At 44.5% G+C, this 16,996-nt stretch overlaps 1 protein-coding gene across 8 annotated transcripts in view; it reads left to right on the top strand.

The window, feature by feature from the left end:
* Nucleotides 1-16,996, top strand: part of zgc:110366 (uncharacterized protein LOC550476 homolog) — a 196,692-nt gene that overhangs the window by 135,716 nt on the left and 43,980 nt on the right. For all 8 annotated transcript variants that reach the window (XR_005460356.1, XR_005460358.1, XR_005460357.1 and 5 more), the window contains exon 4: nucleotides 2,796-2,887. Coding sequence is in view for 3 of the 8 variants with exons in the window: in XM_038794743.1 (XP_038650671.1) it covers nucleotides 2,796-2,887 (92 nt within the window). In the remaining 5 variants the exon portion in view is untranslated. The remainder of the gene's footprint in view (nucleotides 1-2,795; nucleotides 2,888-16,996) is intronic.

Below are 16,996 nucleotides of genomic sequence, written 5' to 3'. Positions count from 1 at the left end.
CCTCCACCTCATCAAAATACCTGCTCATCCGGGCTCCCATCATGTGGGCCCTGTGGACCACCTTGAACTGGACCAAACTAAGTCTGGCACACAACGAGGATGAGTTGACTCTCTTCAGGACTTTTTCCCATAGCTCGAATTCTATCTCCCGACCCAGCTCCTCTTCCCACTTCCTCTTCACTTCCCTGATAGGGGCCCCTTCCCACTCCATCAACTCCTTGTATATCTCCTAAACCCTCCCCTCTACAACCCCTGTTTTTGACATCACCTTATCTTGTAACCCCCTCAGGGGGAGGTGAGGGAAGCCAGGAACCTGCCTCCAGACAAAATCCCGTACCTGTAGGTACCGAAACCTGTTCCCGCCCGGCAACTCAAACTCTTCCTGTCATGCCTCGAAGGTCGGAAAACCCTCCTGAATGAATAGGTCCCCAAATTTCTGAATCCCTGCCCTCCTCCATCCCTATAGCTCCCATCCAGCCGCCACAGGGCAAACACCGCTACCCACTTCCTGACTATCGATATGTTGGTTGCCCAGTAATAGTTAATAAAGCTCAGGAGGGCCAAGCCCCCCTCTCCGTGACCCCGTTCCAGGAGTGCCTTCTTTACTCTCGGTGTTTTACCCGCCCACACCAACCCGATATCGCCGTGTTCATTTTCCTGAAAAAAGCCTTTGGGATAAAAATCGGAAGACATTGAAAAAAAAGAGCAGTCTCGGAAGGACCGTCATCTTTACTGTCTGGACCCTCTCCACCAGCATCAGTGGGAGCATGTCCCATCTGCGGAAAATCCCTTTTCGGTTGATCCACCGCTTTGTCCAGATTTAACTTATGAAGCTGCCCCGAATCCTTAGCCACTTGAATCCCCAGATATCTAAAACGCCTCTCAACCAATCTGAAGGCCAACTCCCTCAGTCTCTTTTCCTGAGGTGCCTGGATCACGAACATCTCGCTCTTTCCCATATTTAACTAGTAACCTGAAAATCGCCCAAATTCTCCTAGTATCTCCATGATTTTGGCCATCGTCCCCACTGGGTCTGTGACATAGAACAGCAAATCGTCCGCATATAGAGAGACTCTGCTCCCCCCCCCACCACCACCCTCGCTATCCTCCGCCAGGCATTTGATGATCTAAGGGCCATTGCCAAGGGCTCTTTGGCCAGGGCATCCAGCAATGGGGAGAGCGGACATCCCTGTCTTGTCTCCCTGCAGAGACTAAAGTACTCTGACCGGACTCGGTTGGTTCTTACATTTGCCACCGGAACCTGATATAACAGCCGGGTCCAATCCAAAATCCCTGTCTGAACCCAAACCTGCCTAAAATATCCCATAGGTACTTCCACTCTACCCGATCGAAAACTTTTTCCGCGTCCATGGCTACTACCACCTCAACATTGCGCCCCTCCGCTGACATCATTATAACGTTAAGAAGCTGTCTAATATTGGATGTCAGGTGCCTGCCCTTCACAAATCCCATCTGATCTTCCCCGATTACCTCCAGGATGCAATCCTCTATTCGAGGCCAAGATCTTTGCCAGCAATTTAGCAGCAACGTTCAGTTGGGAAATTGGCCTGTACGATCCACGGTACTCCGAGTCCTTATCTCGCTTCAGAATGAGAGAAATTGATGCCTGTGATAGCGTTGGGGGGAGTACTCCCAGCTTACGGGATTCGTTAAAAGCCTTAAGCCTTAACTAGTAGCGGCTCCAGTAGCCCAGAGAACATTTTATAGAATTCCACTGGGAATCCGTCAGGTTCCGGAGCCTTACCCTATTGCATCGTCCCCAACGCATCTATCACCTCCCCGAGCATTCATTTATATTTCTGATATCACTGATAAAATCATACTCTCAGGAATCATAATTTGCTGTGGATATGGAGTCAGATGTAGGCCAAACCCGGTAGGAATGGCAGCTTTGCTTCCCTAAAGGATATTCGTGAACCAGGTGGGTTTTTCCGACAATCGATGATAGTTTCACGATTACCATTACTCAGACTTGCTTTATATTCCAGACTTTTTAATTAATCAAATTTAAATTCCACCAGCTGCTGTAGTGGGATTTGAGCCATTCCCCTGGGCATTGCCTGGGCCTCTGGATTACTAGTCCAGTGACATTACGACTACACTACCATCTCCCCTAAATTGTTTGTTAATGTACTTTGGCCATTTTTGGGAAAAATGGATTTGCGCTTTATCATTACTGATATGGGATAAAAGTCACACTCCTATCTTTATAATTCTCTGGGCTTTTTGTTCATAAGTAAACTTTCAATCTTAGTACTTGGCTGTCAATGCTCATCTTATTTAGATTGTGTTGTACATCACACAATACTCCCAACACAATCAATACTGTCACACAGCCAATTGGATTGTGATTGTTAGGAACTCTTTGTCCTTGCTTGTGACCCTCTCATTTGTTCCTCATTCTTACAGTTGCATATTGGTTTGACAAGCTGCACAAAACATAGTTTCCTTCTTTTGATGATGACGCATTCCTGATTGTTTTTCTTTTGCCGATGCCTCATTAGATTTTCCCAGCACTCAACATGAGGCTTTTATTCATCAGGGAGCTGGAGTATGTTTGTATTAGAAAACCATTTCCTAATGTGGTTTTGATGGAACAGTGTTTTAAGACACAATGTATACTTGGGCTTTCACTAATGGAGTTCCTGCTCCTCTCTGAAAATTCCTATTATCCGGACACTGCTCCAGCTGCATCTTTGTCATCCTGAAAAGCTCTTTACATTCAGGATATCCTCTGACATGTAACTAATTCTCTGGCATGTTGCTTTTCATAGGGATCTGTCGATCCATTGGAGTGAGCAATTTCCTCATTTCTCATTTGGAGCAGCTGAAGGAAGATTGTGACGTCATTCCTCATGTCAATCAGGTGAGAGGCTGCAACATTTAAAATATATATAATACAGGAAATGAGCAAAAATGGAATGAGAGAAAGCTATTCACACTGTCAGGTTTGCTTCTGTCATAGGCGTGGGAATTATATCCTATTATACAGCTAATTTAATATCTGGAGGAAGCTTTTACATAAATACTCCCAGATCTTCAATCAAAACGTCAGAATATTTATCTCTTCCTCAATCTCCATTATTCAGCCCTGACCCATTTTCCTCTCCGGACTACACCTGAAAATTATGTCACGTATACATTTTAAAAGGGTAAAATCACTAAAGACCTTCTTAAAACATTTCTGTACTTGATCTGCAATGCAGATCTCCAGGGCAACAATTTTTATGGCTACTGGGAAATGCCAGGTGGCTACCATGCCAACCTTTTCCCTGCACATGAATTTAGTGGAGTTACAACTGTCTGTAAATATAAGTATTAGCTTATATTTTAGATAATTCTGATCATTTGCCTACCACATTGGGAAAAGGATTTATGCCAATTACCGGAATTACCCAAATGGGCACCAAGAAGCTGCCCCTCCTAAAATAGTTGTCACAGACAAAGCACCATTGGTTATGTAGAATGGACTTGTGATGGATAGGTAGTTCAGTTACGTTTCAACTGAAAAATGTGGATTTTTAATATCTCATTTTTTATGAGGCCTAGTTGGTCACTTTAAATTTGGTTACTGAAGGCTGAGAGAAAATCTCAAATCTCCTTGCTAACTTGTTTTTCTGTGCTGGAGAGGGTACGTATAAGATGCCACTTCCAAGGCAGATGGTCACAACTGTCGAGATGAAAAACTTAATCAAGGTTATTTGCCAAGTCTAATGAATATTTTAATATTAATTTTACATTAATTTTTATATTTGCCAGAGACTGAGCTAAAGCAGCTTGATTGTCACATCAGGGAGTCCTGCTAGCACGGCTTCCACAACTTGTCTTTGTCCTGAGAACAGATGAAAGAGTGTAGGCCAGTCTCTGAGGAACAATGCTCCTGTTCGTATGGCATCCAAGAGCTGCCAATTTTGGGGATATATGTGACAGTTTTCACCCAGTTACTCTGAGCTTATCAAAAGAGACTGGAGACGCCAGGTTTCTAAATTAAACCTCACATATAAACTGTGCCAGATTTTAGTATTGCTAAGGCAATAAAGTGTCACGATTCTTATTATCTGAGGAGGTGTAGTCAAAAAATGTGTAAACAAATTAAATCTTCTATGCAATTTTCTATCACTGTCTCCGTTTTACTTTATAATAAATTTCAGCCATGGTTCAGTGGTTATGCAGACATAGCGCTTCATGATGTTTTTCAGAACGGTGCTCCTAAAATCCAAACAATTATTGAGATTTTATCGGCATTCTTTTTAACACTAGCAGCTCCTTAGTAGTTTTGCTTACAGTAAGTCAGATAATACACTGTTTTGCAAAGACAAGTGTTTTCCCACCACTGACACAGTGGCAGCAGTATGTACCATCTATAAGACAAGGGGATTTTCCCAGTAACTTCATTGCAGTGCTGATATAAGCCTACTTGTGACAATAATAAAGATTATTATTATTCTTAAGAGGCACTGCAGAAACTCACCAAAGCTCCTTAGGCAACACCTTCCAAACCCACTGTGGTAGACACCACTAGTGATATAGTGTGTGTATTACGGCACTGCCCGTGTATTACAAGTACTATGGTAAATCCCTGCCTGCTGGCTCCTCCCAGCAGGCGGCATATAAAAGTGTGTGCTCTCCTACGCTGCCCCCATTCTGGTTCCAGCTACAGGAGGCACAACATCTTGTGCAATAAAGCCTTGATTGTTTCACCATTCTCGTCTCGTGGTAATTGACAGTACATCACCCACGACTGCTACCATCTGGAAGGACAAGGCAGCAGACACATGGGAATACCACCACCTGGAGGTTCTTCCCTGCGGTAGCACAGCCCCTTTAAGGGGGCGGGCTTTGCGGTCCACATGACCACCTGGGGACCAATTGTGCAAACCTCGACCAATAGAGAGAAATCATTGGGCCCTGGGGGAAGTGTGCGCACCGGAGCTGGAGAGTCAAGACCTATCCAGCATTGCTCCGTGCCTGCATATAGTTGCTTTTGCCCACTGTTAATAAACCCCTTTTAATTGTTATTGGAAGTCTCCAGTGTACGATTTCGAGCCACCACATTGGTGCCGAGGTAGATGGTTTGGTTGTTAGAGGGGAAAGGAAGAAACTGCCAAACAGAGATGAGAATCAGGAACCTTCAACAGTAGCACCCAAAAAGTGAGTAGAATGCCATGAGGATGCAATCAGACCGACCACTGCGCCATCAGCTGACCAACTTCCTATTGACCTACAACACCCCCCCCCCCACAATGCTGCCATGGGGATTACACTGGCAACATTTCTTTTGGGCCATTGCCTTTGAACCCATTTGGATTTGATATTTCCAAATTTGACAGAGAGGGGGCAGACACGTCAGGCCATACTTCACAGAAGGGTGACAGATCGTTCCAGGTGGGAGACCTGGTTCTAGTTTGGAATTTCGCCACAGCCCACTCTGGTTAGTCAGTCATTTGGCTTCCCAATCTGTACCTGTATTGCATGTGGCCAGTGTTCAATGGAAGGACTGTGCGGAAGCATGGCATCCATGTGAGGAGTTGGGGAATGATATCCCCCTTTCCAGATCAGATGGGTCCAACTAGTGTCGCCAGTCATCCTGTGGCCATTCCAGAGTGGAAAAAGCAAGAACTTTCAGAGTCAGCCTGCCAGCAGTCCAGGGGGAGCTGGCAAGGTGAGCAGCCCAACTGAGAAGGTGGAGTCACCTGAACCATCACCTCCTGCAGACTGCAAGACTAGCTCGGAGACAGTGAGGCCTGCTGGGGGAATGAGGAGGCCCACAAGGACTTGAAGGTCCCTGGACCAACTGACTCTGTGATGAACTCTTTCCCGTGTGTCTCTTGACCTTGTATATAACACTTGTATATATTTTAATTGTAAAATGTCAGCTTCCCACTTTCTCCAAGTCAGGGAGAAGGGTGCTACCCCATGGTTCAAGGATAAACGCTTCGGATCGAGAGGAACTGTCTGCATAAATGCTGGACCCCAGAGCTTACTATTAAGGATCCATTAGCCCTCAAGGTGGACGGAACCATCCAGTTGACCCTGCTCATGGGGGATGGGCAACCATTGAAACCTGCCATCAGAACCCTCCGTGATGTAGAGATTAAGGGAGGAGACAACCAGATGTGAGGCTAGAGGTGATTCTGAAGGTGCAAGCAGGGGCCAGTGAAGCAATGGTGATGGAAGGGCACCTGAGATGTGAGTGAGTGGTAATTGCCAGATAAGGTGTAGGCATGGCTGCCTCCAGGGCCTGGAGGACAATGGGTGAGGGGAGGTACTGAAGTTAATCAGCTGCAACACCTGTCTGTCTGCCTGTCTCTCTCTCTCTCTCTCTCTCATCCCTCGCAGCTACAGATCAAGGTCAGTATGGAGCCAGTGGAATTTGCAATTCTGCTAATTACAGCGCTGGAGGAGCACAGACTCCAGCAACAACGTTCAGCGGTACCCAGGGAACACCCAGTTCCAGGGCGCCAGCTCAAGGGCTACAGGCAGCAGCAGCCCAACTGGGGGCAGGAAGGCAAGAGGGAAACCGAGGGTACACAGGACCAGTGGTGTCCTTCATGGAACTGTCAGACAACGGGCGCAATTTACTGACCATGTCCCGCCAGAATCAGGACAGGCGCAGCTGGTAGATTTTTTAAAAATTTCAAATTCATTTACAGGATGTGGGCGTCGCTGGTTAGGTCAGTATTTATTGCCCATTCTTGGTTGTCCTTCAGAAGGTGGTGATGTCATGGGAGTGTCCCTTCTGGAAATTTTTTGTCTTATCACATGGCTTCAGTGATGTCATTATGTGGGTGGAGCTGGGCTGTGGCTCTGTGGGTTTTATTTTCGCTTTGAATTTGGACTTGTTTGAACTGCAGAGGCTGAAAGAAGTGTCTCTCTATCTTCATTTTAAAAGCTGTTTCCAGACTGCTTGATAACTTAAAAGAGATAATTGCTTTCTGGAAGGAATTCAAATCTGCTGATTGGAAAGGGGAACAAGAGTATCAATAGCAAGTCTTATACCAGTAAGAATGCCGTGTGCTGGGCCACACCTTTAAAAATGGGTTTCTGGTTTTATTTGGATTTTTTTATTGAATTGGAGCAGTTAAGGGGGAATTCATTTAGGGTTTTACATAGATTACTGTAGCTGTGTGGGGTCTTTATGTTTGTAGTTGTTAAAAATTCTTACTGTGTGTATTTATACAAATGTGAACTAAAGAATAACACTTGTTTTTTTAGAGTCCTAGATGTTTACAGCATGGAAACAGGCCCTTTGGCCCAGCTTGTCCATGCCGCCCAGTTTCTATCACTAAGCTCGTCCCACCTGCCTGCATTTGGCCCATATCCCTCTCTACCCACCCTGCCCATGTAACTGTCTAACTGTTTATTAAAGGAAAAAATTGTACCCGCCTCTATCACTGCCTCTGGCAGCTCGTTCCAGATGCTCACCACCCTCTGTGTGAAGATATTTCCTCTCTGGTCTCTTTTGTATCTTTCCCCTCTCACCTTAAACCCTCTAGTTCTAGACTCCTCTCCCTTTGGGAAAAGATCTTGACTATCTACCTTATCTATGCCCCTCATTATTTTATAGACCTCTATACGATCACCCCTAAGCCTCCTGGGCTCCAGGAAAAAAAGTCCCAGCGTCTCCTTATAACTCAGACTATCAAATCCTGGTAGTATCCTCGTAAATATCTTCTGCACTTTTTTTAGTTTAACAATATCCTTCCTAGAATTTAGAAGGATGAGGGGGGATCTTATAGAAACATTTAAAATTATGAAGGGAATAGATAGGATAGATGCGGGCAGGTTGTTTCCACTGGCGGGTGACAGCAGAACTAGGGGACATAGCCTCAAAATAAGGGGAAGTAGATTTAGGACTGAGTTTAGGAGGAACTTCTTCACCCAAAGGGTTGTGAATCTATGGAATTCCTTGCCCAGTGAAGCAGTTGAGGCTCCTTCATTACATGTTTTTAAGGTAAAGATAGATAATTTTTTGAAGAATAAAGGGATTAAGGGTTATGGTGTTCGGGCCGGAAAGTGGAGCTGAGTCCACAAAAGATCAGCCATGATCTAATTGAATGGCGGAGCAGGCTCGAGGGGCCAGATGGCCTACTCCTGCTCCTAGTTCTTATGTTCTTATAATAGGGTGACCAGAACTGAACACAGTATTCTATGTGTGGTCTTACTAATGTCTTGTACAACTTCAACAAGACATCCCAGCTCCTGTAATCAGTAGTCTGACCAATAAAACCTAGTATGCTGAATGCCTTCTTCACCAAAATGTCCACCTGCAACTCCAACTTCAAGGAGCTATGTACCTGTACTCCTAGATCTCTTTGTTCTGTAACTCTCCCCAACTCCCTATTATTAACTGAGTACGTCCTGCCATGATTTGATCGACCAAAATGCATCACCTCACATTTATCCAAATTAAACTCCATCTGCCATTCATTGGCCCACTGGCCCAATTGGTCAAGATCCTGTTGCAATCTTAAAGAACCTTCACTATCCACTGTGCCACCAATCTTGGTGTCATCTCCAAACTTACTAACCATGCCTCCTACATTCTCACCCAGATCATTAATATATATAACAAATAACAGTGGACCCAGCACTGATCCCTGAGGCACCCCTCTGGTCACAGGCCTCCAGTTTGAAAAGCAACCCTCCACAACCACACTTTGGCTTTGGTCGCCAGGTCAATTTTGTATCCAATTAGCTACCTCATCCTCGATTCCGTGAGATTTAACCTTTTGCAACAACCTATCATGCGGTACCTTGTCAAAGGCCTTGCTAAAGTCCATGTAGACAACGTCGACTGCACTGTCCTCATCTACCTTCTTGATTACCCCATCAAAAAAACTTAATCAATTTGGTGAGACATGACTTTCCCCTTTCAAAGCCATGCTGACTTTCCCTAATTAGCCCTTGCCTGTCTAACTGCCTATAGATCCTGTCCCTCAGATTATCTTCTAACAATTTACCCACTACAGATTAAAAGTGCCTAAGAACTCTGTTGAATAACACCTGAAACGCAGGCTCTTCTGCTCATCCTAGCCAAATTCACCAAACAGTTATAGGTCAGGTGAAATCCATAATATACTTTGGAGTTTTCTAAACCCTGGCCCTTAACAAAGTTGGGGGCTTGTGGGTTAAAAGTCTATCTTTTGTGCTTGGGTTGGCTTAGTGAACTTAAAGACAGTAAGGGTTGAGCATATTTTTGTTTGCTTTTCAGGTGTTGTATTCAAGTTTAAATAGGGAGTGTGATGTAGACAATGGCTCTTTCAGAGGCTTAGAGGTTTTTGGGGGTGGAAAAGGTCACACGCAGTACCTTACAAATGGAGACTATAAAAGGCTTTCTGATTTGACAACAACATTGCAGTTAACATCGCCTGACAAAATACGAAAAGAAGAGGCAATTGTGGTGGTAGTTGAGCATTTAAAATTGCCTGAGACACAGTCAGAATCATTAGAATGGTAAGAATTCAATTACAGATCACGCGGCTTGAACACGAGTAAGAATTAAAGCAGCTTGAATACGAAGAAAGGGAAAAAGAAAGAACAGCCCGAGCAGAACAAAGGAAAGAAAAAGGGAGGTACAGATCAGGGAAAAAGAAAAAGAGCGAGAAGAAAGGGAAAAATAATGAGTAGCCCTAGCAGAACAAAAAGCGAGAGACAGGGAGGTACAGATCAGGGAAAAAGAAAAAGAGAGAGAGGTAAAAGAAAAAGAGAAAGACTTTGAACTTCAGAAACTGGCCATGAAACGTGAAAGCCAGTTAAAATTGGCAGAGGTAAAGAGAAACATATAGTCTGAGGATAGTGATGAGGATAGTGAGAAAGAGCATCATAGTCGAAGGCTTGGTGGGGATCTATTTAAATATGTCCAAGCATTTCCAAGGTTTGATGAGAAGGATGTAGAAGCCTTTGTCATTTCATTTGAGCAGGTAGCTGAACAAATTAAATGGCCGCAGGACATGTGGCTATTACTGATTCAAACAAAGTTGGTAGGTAGAGCTAGTGAAGTGTTTGCATCGCTATCAGAGGAGGTATCTGGGATGTATCAGGAGGTGAAAAAATCTATCATAGGTGCATATAAACTAGTGCCTGAAGCCTATAGACAAAGGTTTAGAAATTTAAGGAAAGAACCTGGTCAAACATACATGGAGTTTGAAAGGATCAAACAGATTAATTACGATAGGTGGATAAGGGCTTTGAAACTGGACAAAACGTATGAAGCTCTTAGAGAAATGATAATTTTGGAGGAGTTCAAAAGTTCAATTCCTGATGTAGTGAGAACTCATGTGGAAGAGCAGAGGGTTAAACTGCGAGATTAGCAGTAGAAATGGCAGGATTATGAATTAGTTCATGAATCAAAGTTTGGTTTTCAACATCAGTTCCAGCCTGTGAGGGATAGAAACTGGGGAAAGGAGAAATACTCAGGCGGTAAGGGTAAAGGGGATCTGATGGGAGATAATAAGGAGAGTGTACCTCAGATTTAAAAATAAATCCAGGAAGGTGGAAGAGAATTGAAAAGTTTCAGATGTTTTTACTGTAACAAAATAGGCTATGCAAAGTCACAGTGCTGGGGGTTGAAGAAAAGCACTGGGAAGGCTGATGTGGTAAAATCGGATAAGCCAGTGGGGTTTGTTAAATTGGGAAGGAAAGCCAATTGAAGCAAAGGAGGTGCAAAAGAATGTACAGCCTGATCAAGAGGTGATTGATAAGAAGATGCCAGATCTCTTCAAAGAATTTACTTGTGTGGGTAAAGTTTACTCATGTCAACTGTCCATGTGGAGTTTGCACATTCTCCCCATGTCTGCGTGGGTTTCACCCCACAACCCAAAGATGTGCAGATTAGGTGGATTGGCCACACTAAATTGCCGCTTAATTGGAGAAAAAAATAATTGGGTACCCTAAATTTATTTTTTAAAAGTTTACTCATGTGTACCAGAAGGAGCAAGTAAAGAAGTCAGAATTTTAAGAGATACGGGAGCTAGTCAACCTTTGATGGTAAGAGATGAGGAGTTATGTAGTTTGGGAAGAATATTGCCAGAAAAGGTGGTAATATGTGGAATTCAGGGTGAGAAGAATGGTGTTCCATTATATAAGGTGAGGTTGGAGAGTCGAGTGAAGAGTGGTGAAGTGGTAGTAGGAGTAATAGAGAAACTATCTTGTCCAGGAGTACAGTTTATTTTGGGTAATGATAGCTGGATCGCAAGTGGGAAAGATGCCTACTGTGGTTGATAAGCCAGTGGAAAATCAAACAACTGAATTGTTGAAGGATGATTATCCTGGAATTTTTCCTGATTGTGTCGTAACAAGGTCGCAAAGTCACAGGTTGAGACAAGAGGAGAAATCAAAGAGTGAAGATAAAGTTGAGGTTGAATTATCAAAAACAATTTTTGATCAAATGGTTGGAAAAGAACAAGAACAGGTAGAGGATGGAGATATTTTTACTTCAGGAAAGTTGGTGGAGGTATATAGAAATAAAACAGATGTATCAGAAATCACACACTAAAGAGGAATCTGAGTGTAAACGAGAATGCTATTACCTTAAAAATGATGCTTTGATGAGAAAATGGAGACCTTTACGTATGCAGGTGGATGAAAAAAGTGCAGAAGTTCATCAAGTGGTATTGCCGGTAGAGTATAGAAAGGAGGTGTTGAGAGTAGCACACAAGGTACCAGTAGGAGGTAATTTGGGAGTAAGGAAAACTCAAGCTAAAATACAAAAACTTTTTTATTGGTCTGGACTACATAAATATGCAGTTAAATTTTGTCGATCATGTCACACATGTCAAGTGAGAGGGAAACCTCAAGTGGTGATAAAATCAGTGCCCTTAATACCCATTCCAGCATTTGAGGAACCTTTTACAAGGGTCTTGATTGATTGCGTAGGACCGCTTCCTAAAACGAAAAGTGGGAATCAATATCTTTTGTCTATAATGGATGAGTCTACTAGGTTTTCAGAGGCCATTCCAGTACGCAATATTACAGCTAAAAAGATTGTGGAGGAGTTACTTAAATTTTCTATTAGATATGGACTACCCACAGAAATACAATCGGGTCAAGGATCAAATTTTACCTCGAGGTTGCACAACATGTGATGAAACAGATACCAGACATTAAAGCAAAAGTTCATAGTTTTGCCAGTGGAGATAAAGTTTCAGTATTGTTGCCAGTGGTAGGTGAACCTTTAAAAGCGAGGCTTTGTGGACCTTATCAGATTGAAAGGAAATTGAGTGAGGTGAATTATTTGGTAAGAACGCCAGGTAGAAGGAAAACTCACCAAGTGCGTCATGTGAATATGCTTAAATGGTATTTTGAATGGAAAGGAGAGCAAAAGTAAGAGGTTTTAGTCATTCTAACTCAAAGTGAAGAATCAAATCCAGATGACTCTGAATTTGACATTCCTCAAATTAAATTGTATAACGAGGAAGTTCTTAAAAATTGGGATAAATGATTGAGTTACCTACCAGGGGTAAAATGAACTGACCTGAAAGAGTTATTGATATCACATCGGCAAGTTTATGGAAATAAGTTGTGAAGTACTAAAATTGTTATGCATGATGTTGTTCCAATCAAACAACATCCATATAGACTAAACCCTCTAAAATTGGAACAGGTTTAAAAAGAAATTGAAAGTATGCTTAAATATGGTTAGGTGGATTGGCCATGCTAAATTGCCCGTAGTGTCCTAAAAAGCAAGGTTAAGGGGGGGGTTGTTGGGTTACGGGTATAGGGTGGATACGTGGGTTTGAGAAGGGTGATCATTGCTCGGCACAACATCGAGGGCCGAAGGGCCTGTTCTGTGCTGTACTGTTCTATGTTCTATGGCATAATTGAAGTGGGTTGCAGCCAGTGGAGCTCACCCATAGTGATGGTGCCGAAACCGTAAGGTATCCGACGATTGTGTGTGAACTATAGAAAGGTTAATGCAGTTACAGGATAGACTCTTATTTCCAAACTGGATTTACTTAAAGGTTACTGGCAGATACCTTTATCCGAAAGGGTGAAGGAGATTTCAGCCTTTGTGACTGCAAATGGTATATACCAATTCAAAGTTATGCCATTTGGCATGAAAAATGCCCCAACCACATTTCAACGGTTAACTAACAAAGTCATTTCAGGATTACCCAATTGTGCGGTATACATCGATGATCTGGTAATTTTTAGTCAGACATGGATAGAACAATTGAAGCATCTGGTGGAGTTATTCAATCGACTTCAGGAGGCAGGTTTGGTGGTAAACCTAGCCAAAAGTGAGTTTGGAAAAGCCAAAGTCACGTTCCTTTGCCATACAATTGGACAGGGTCGAATGGTCCCAGGGAATATAAAAACAAAAGTTATTGGGGAGTTTCCAATACCTTCGACACAAAGGGAAATAATGCCATTTCTTGGCATGAGTGGTTTTACCGTAAATTTGTGCCGAATTTTAGCAGTGTGGTTGCTCCACTGACGGACTTGCTGAAGAAGGGTAGCAAATTTCAGTGTACAGCATTTGAAGGCCTGAAGGCTGTGTAAACCACTGCTCCTGTGTTGGAGAATTACAAGAGCCTTTGTGATCAGTTTGAACGAACGTACCTGACCTTAAAGAATGATGCAGATGCTGTAGAGAAATGGATGGATCGTGCAGAGACCTTCTTGTTCAAGGAGTCTTGTCAATCAAGAAGGATTCAGTTGCAGAAAGATAAAGAACTGAAATGGACTGTATTATTATCAATGTTTGACTGTTTTGTTTTTGTTCAAAAAATGTATGTTTATTGTCAATTGGTATTAATGGGCAAGTGAAAAGATGAAAAATGAAACCATCTTTGAAGTTGATGGTTTATTTATTTTTCTTGGAGGGAGGTGTTTTTGTCTTATCACATGGCTTCAGTGATGTCATTGTGTGGGTGGAGCTGGGCTGTGGCTCTGTGGGTTTTATTTTGCTTAGAGTTTGGACTGGTTTGAACTGCACAGGTTGAAAGAAGTGCCTGTCCATCTTCATTTTGAAAGCTGTTTCCAGACTGCTTGATAACTTAAAAGAGATAATTACTTTCTGGGAGGAATTCAAACCTGCTGATTGGAAAGGGGAACAAGAGTATCAATAACCAATAAGAATGCCGTGTGCTGGGCCACACCTTTGAAAAGGGGTTTCTGGTTTTACTTGGATTTTGTTATTGATTTGGAACAGTTAAGGGAGAATTCATTAAATGTTATACTTAGATTACTGTAGCTGTGTGGGCTCTTTATGTTTATAGTTCATATAATTCTTACTGTGTGTGTTTAAATGTGAACTAAATTTGTAGAATGAAGCTACTGCTCATTCTAGCCAAATTCAACAAACAGTTATAAGTCAGGTGAACTCCATAATATACTTTGGAGTTTTCTAAATCCTGCCCATAATAGTGATAAGTTGCCTTCTTGAACCGCTGCAGTCCCTGAGTTGTAGGTACACCCACAGTGCTGTTAAGGAGGGAGTTCCAGGATTTTGCACCAGCAACAGTGAAGGAACGACAATATATTTCCATGTCGGGGTGTGAGTGACTCGGAGGAGAACCTCCTGGTGGCGGGGTTCCTCGATATCTGCTGTTCTTGTCTTTCTCAATGGTAGTGGTCGTGGGTTTGGAAGGTGCTGTCTAAGGAACCTTGGTGAGTTACTGCAGTGCATCTTGTAGATGGTATACACTGCTGCCACTGTTTGTAGGTGGTGGAGGGTTTGAATGTTTGTGGAAGGAGGAGCAATCAAGCGGGCTGCTTTGTCCGGGATGATGTCAATCTTCTTGAGTGTTGTTAGAGCTGTACTCATCCAGGGAAGTGGAGAGTACTCCATTACACACTGACTTGTGTCTTGTGGATGTTGGACAGGCTTTGGGGGGGTCAGGAAGTGAGTACCTCGCCCTAGGATTCCTAGCCTTTGACCTGCCCTGGCAGCAAGATGCCTCTTCCAGGATTCCAGACGGTTGTTATGCCCTGCGAGATCTAACAAGATCACAATGGGCGAGACCCAGACTTGCAAAATTAAGTGAGCTTAACTCTGCCGATGCCAGATCTAACCGGCACCTGGGGTGTACCGGCCTCCCCGAAGAGACCCCAGCCCGGCACTATTTAGCACTGGTCCCCACAAATGGGGACCTGGTGGCAGTATACCCGGGTGGCAGTGCCAAGGTGCCCAGGTGACATTTTGCCTCTGCTGGGTGTAGGGCCAGGGGATGTGCTGTCCTTAAGAAGTGGGGTGTGGGCGGGCTCGAGAACCCCAGAAGTGGTAAGTTGGGGGCGTCTGGTTGGGTGGGGGGAGTCGCGAGATCAAAGCACCTTTTAAAAATGCATCAAATACATCAAAAGTGGAGACAACTTGCTGCCTTCCATGCCCTGTTGCCTGAGATGCCCTCGGTGGGCGTCCTCTGGAGGGCCTGAACCTGGAGGGCACTGACCTACTCTCAGGTGGCACTGGTGTTGCTGATTCACCCTGTTCAACCCCCTTCCCTAAGGTGCACCAGTATTAGGAAGGGGAGCTTCAGAAGGACTGGTCTCTTACTGGCTCTCTTGCGTAGAAGGCCCCGGGATGTTTTCCAGTGTTCCTCATCTCTCCAGGTGTTCATGGGCACCCGGGTTACTCTTTGGGCTCAAGGGGCACTGGAATGAGCTCCAGAACCCTTAATGTCATCTGACACAGCCAGACCTGGAGGCCCGCCATTGTCCGGACTATAGTGTCAAACCCCTCAGTTGTGGCCCTCGGGGACTGAGCCTTGGAATTTAGCAGTCAAGGATCTGACATCTTGCCCCAGGCTTTCTGTGGCTGCTACTTTTGCAGTTTGGCCTGGGTGCAATGCATCGGCAACACTTTCTGCAACAGGAGGCTTTAGGACTCTTCCATTCGGCCTTGTAGTCACAACCCTCTGGTATTCTCAGCTCTGCCTTTGCATCTCAAGCAGCTGAGGGACGAACATGTCCAGTGGCACGGCACCTGGGTGGGGCACAGCTCTGTCTTGGGATCCAGTATACCTCTGACTGTCCGATCCCTTGGATGTGCCTACCTCCTACTGATGTTCATTCGAAGCAGTGTGCTTCTCACCAGAAAGTGACCCAGAAGCCTGTCTGCTAAGTGTGCCTACTGAGGTGTGTGTTTCTGTGATGGTGGATGGTGTCCTTGATAGCTGTAACGCTTCATCTGTGTCCTCTTCCGAGGTGCTTTTGAGGGTAAGCGGTGAGGCACTGCTGGTTGACAGGCCAGGCTCTATGATTGATGTTCCTGCAAGGCAATGGACATGGTTTTAGTACATGGCGTGGTCAAGGTTTGGACCACAAAGCACTCACTTGAGACTGATCACCTGGATGAAGGTGAAGTGGCGCCTCACCTTCCTCCCACAGGCCAACCTCACTCTCAGTGCAGGCCCATTCCTGCACGCTCCTCATACGGGGTCAACATCCTCATTTCTGCCTGTTTTCTCTTTCTCTCTCGGCGGTTATAGGCTATCCTCTCTTGCAGGGGCACAAAAGGGGATAATGTGAGCTGGACTCCTGGCGGGACAGAGGTTGATGACAACTGGCGAGTGGGCACTGTGCAAGCAGGAAGGGGTTCTGATGAGGAGTGGGGGTGGGAGGAGTTTGTGGATGATGCAAGGGGGTCAGGTGCTGGGAAACTACAAGGTCGAGACTTGTGGTTTCCAGGTGACATTCTGGGGGTGGCAGAGGGTGGAATGCCAAGAGGAGACAGGAAGCACTTGCCCTTGCTGATCGTAGAAGGTCATTCATCTTCTTCTGACACTGCATTCCCGTTCTCTTGGTCAGGCTGCCGGCACTGACCATTGCTGCGATTGCCTCCTAGGCAGAATTTTTGACCATGCTATAGGGTCTCCTGCCAGCCTGAGGTTAGATAATTTCCCTTTTTTATTCCACGGCATCCAATATTCTTGTGACGATCCCTTCGGTGAATCATGGAGCTGGCTTCTTAGCTGCCATCCCCCTGGCCTGACTGTGAGCAACTGCTGAGGAGCTGTTTAAATGCAGTGCC

Source organism: Scyliorhinus canicula, chromosome 4 (genome assembly GCF_902713615.1).
Source record: "Scyliorhinus canicula chromosome 4, sScyCan1.1, whole genome shotgun sequence".
Lineage (NCBI taxonomy): Eukaryota > Metazoa > Chordata > Chondrichthyes > Carcharhiniformes > Scyliorhinidae > Scyliorhinus > Scyliorhinus canicula.
Note: the sequence above shows the minus strand (reverse complement) of the source record. Positions and strands in the feature narration are given on the sequence as shown.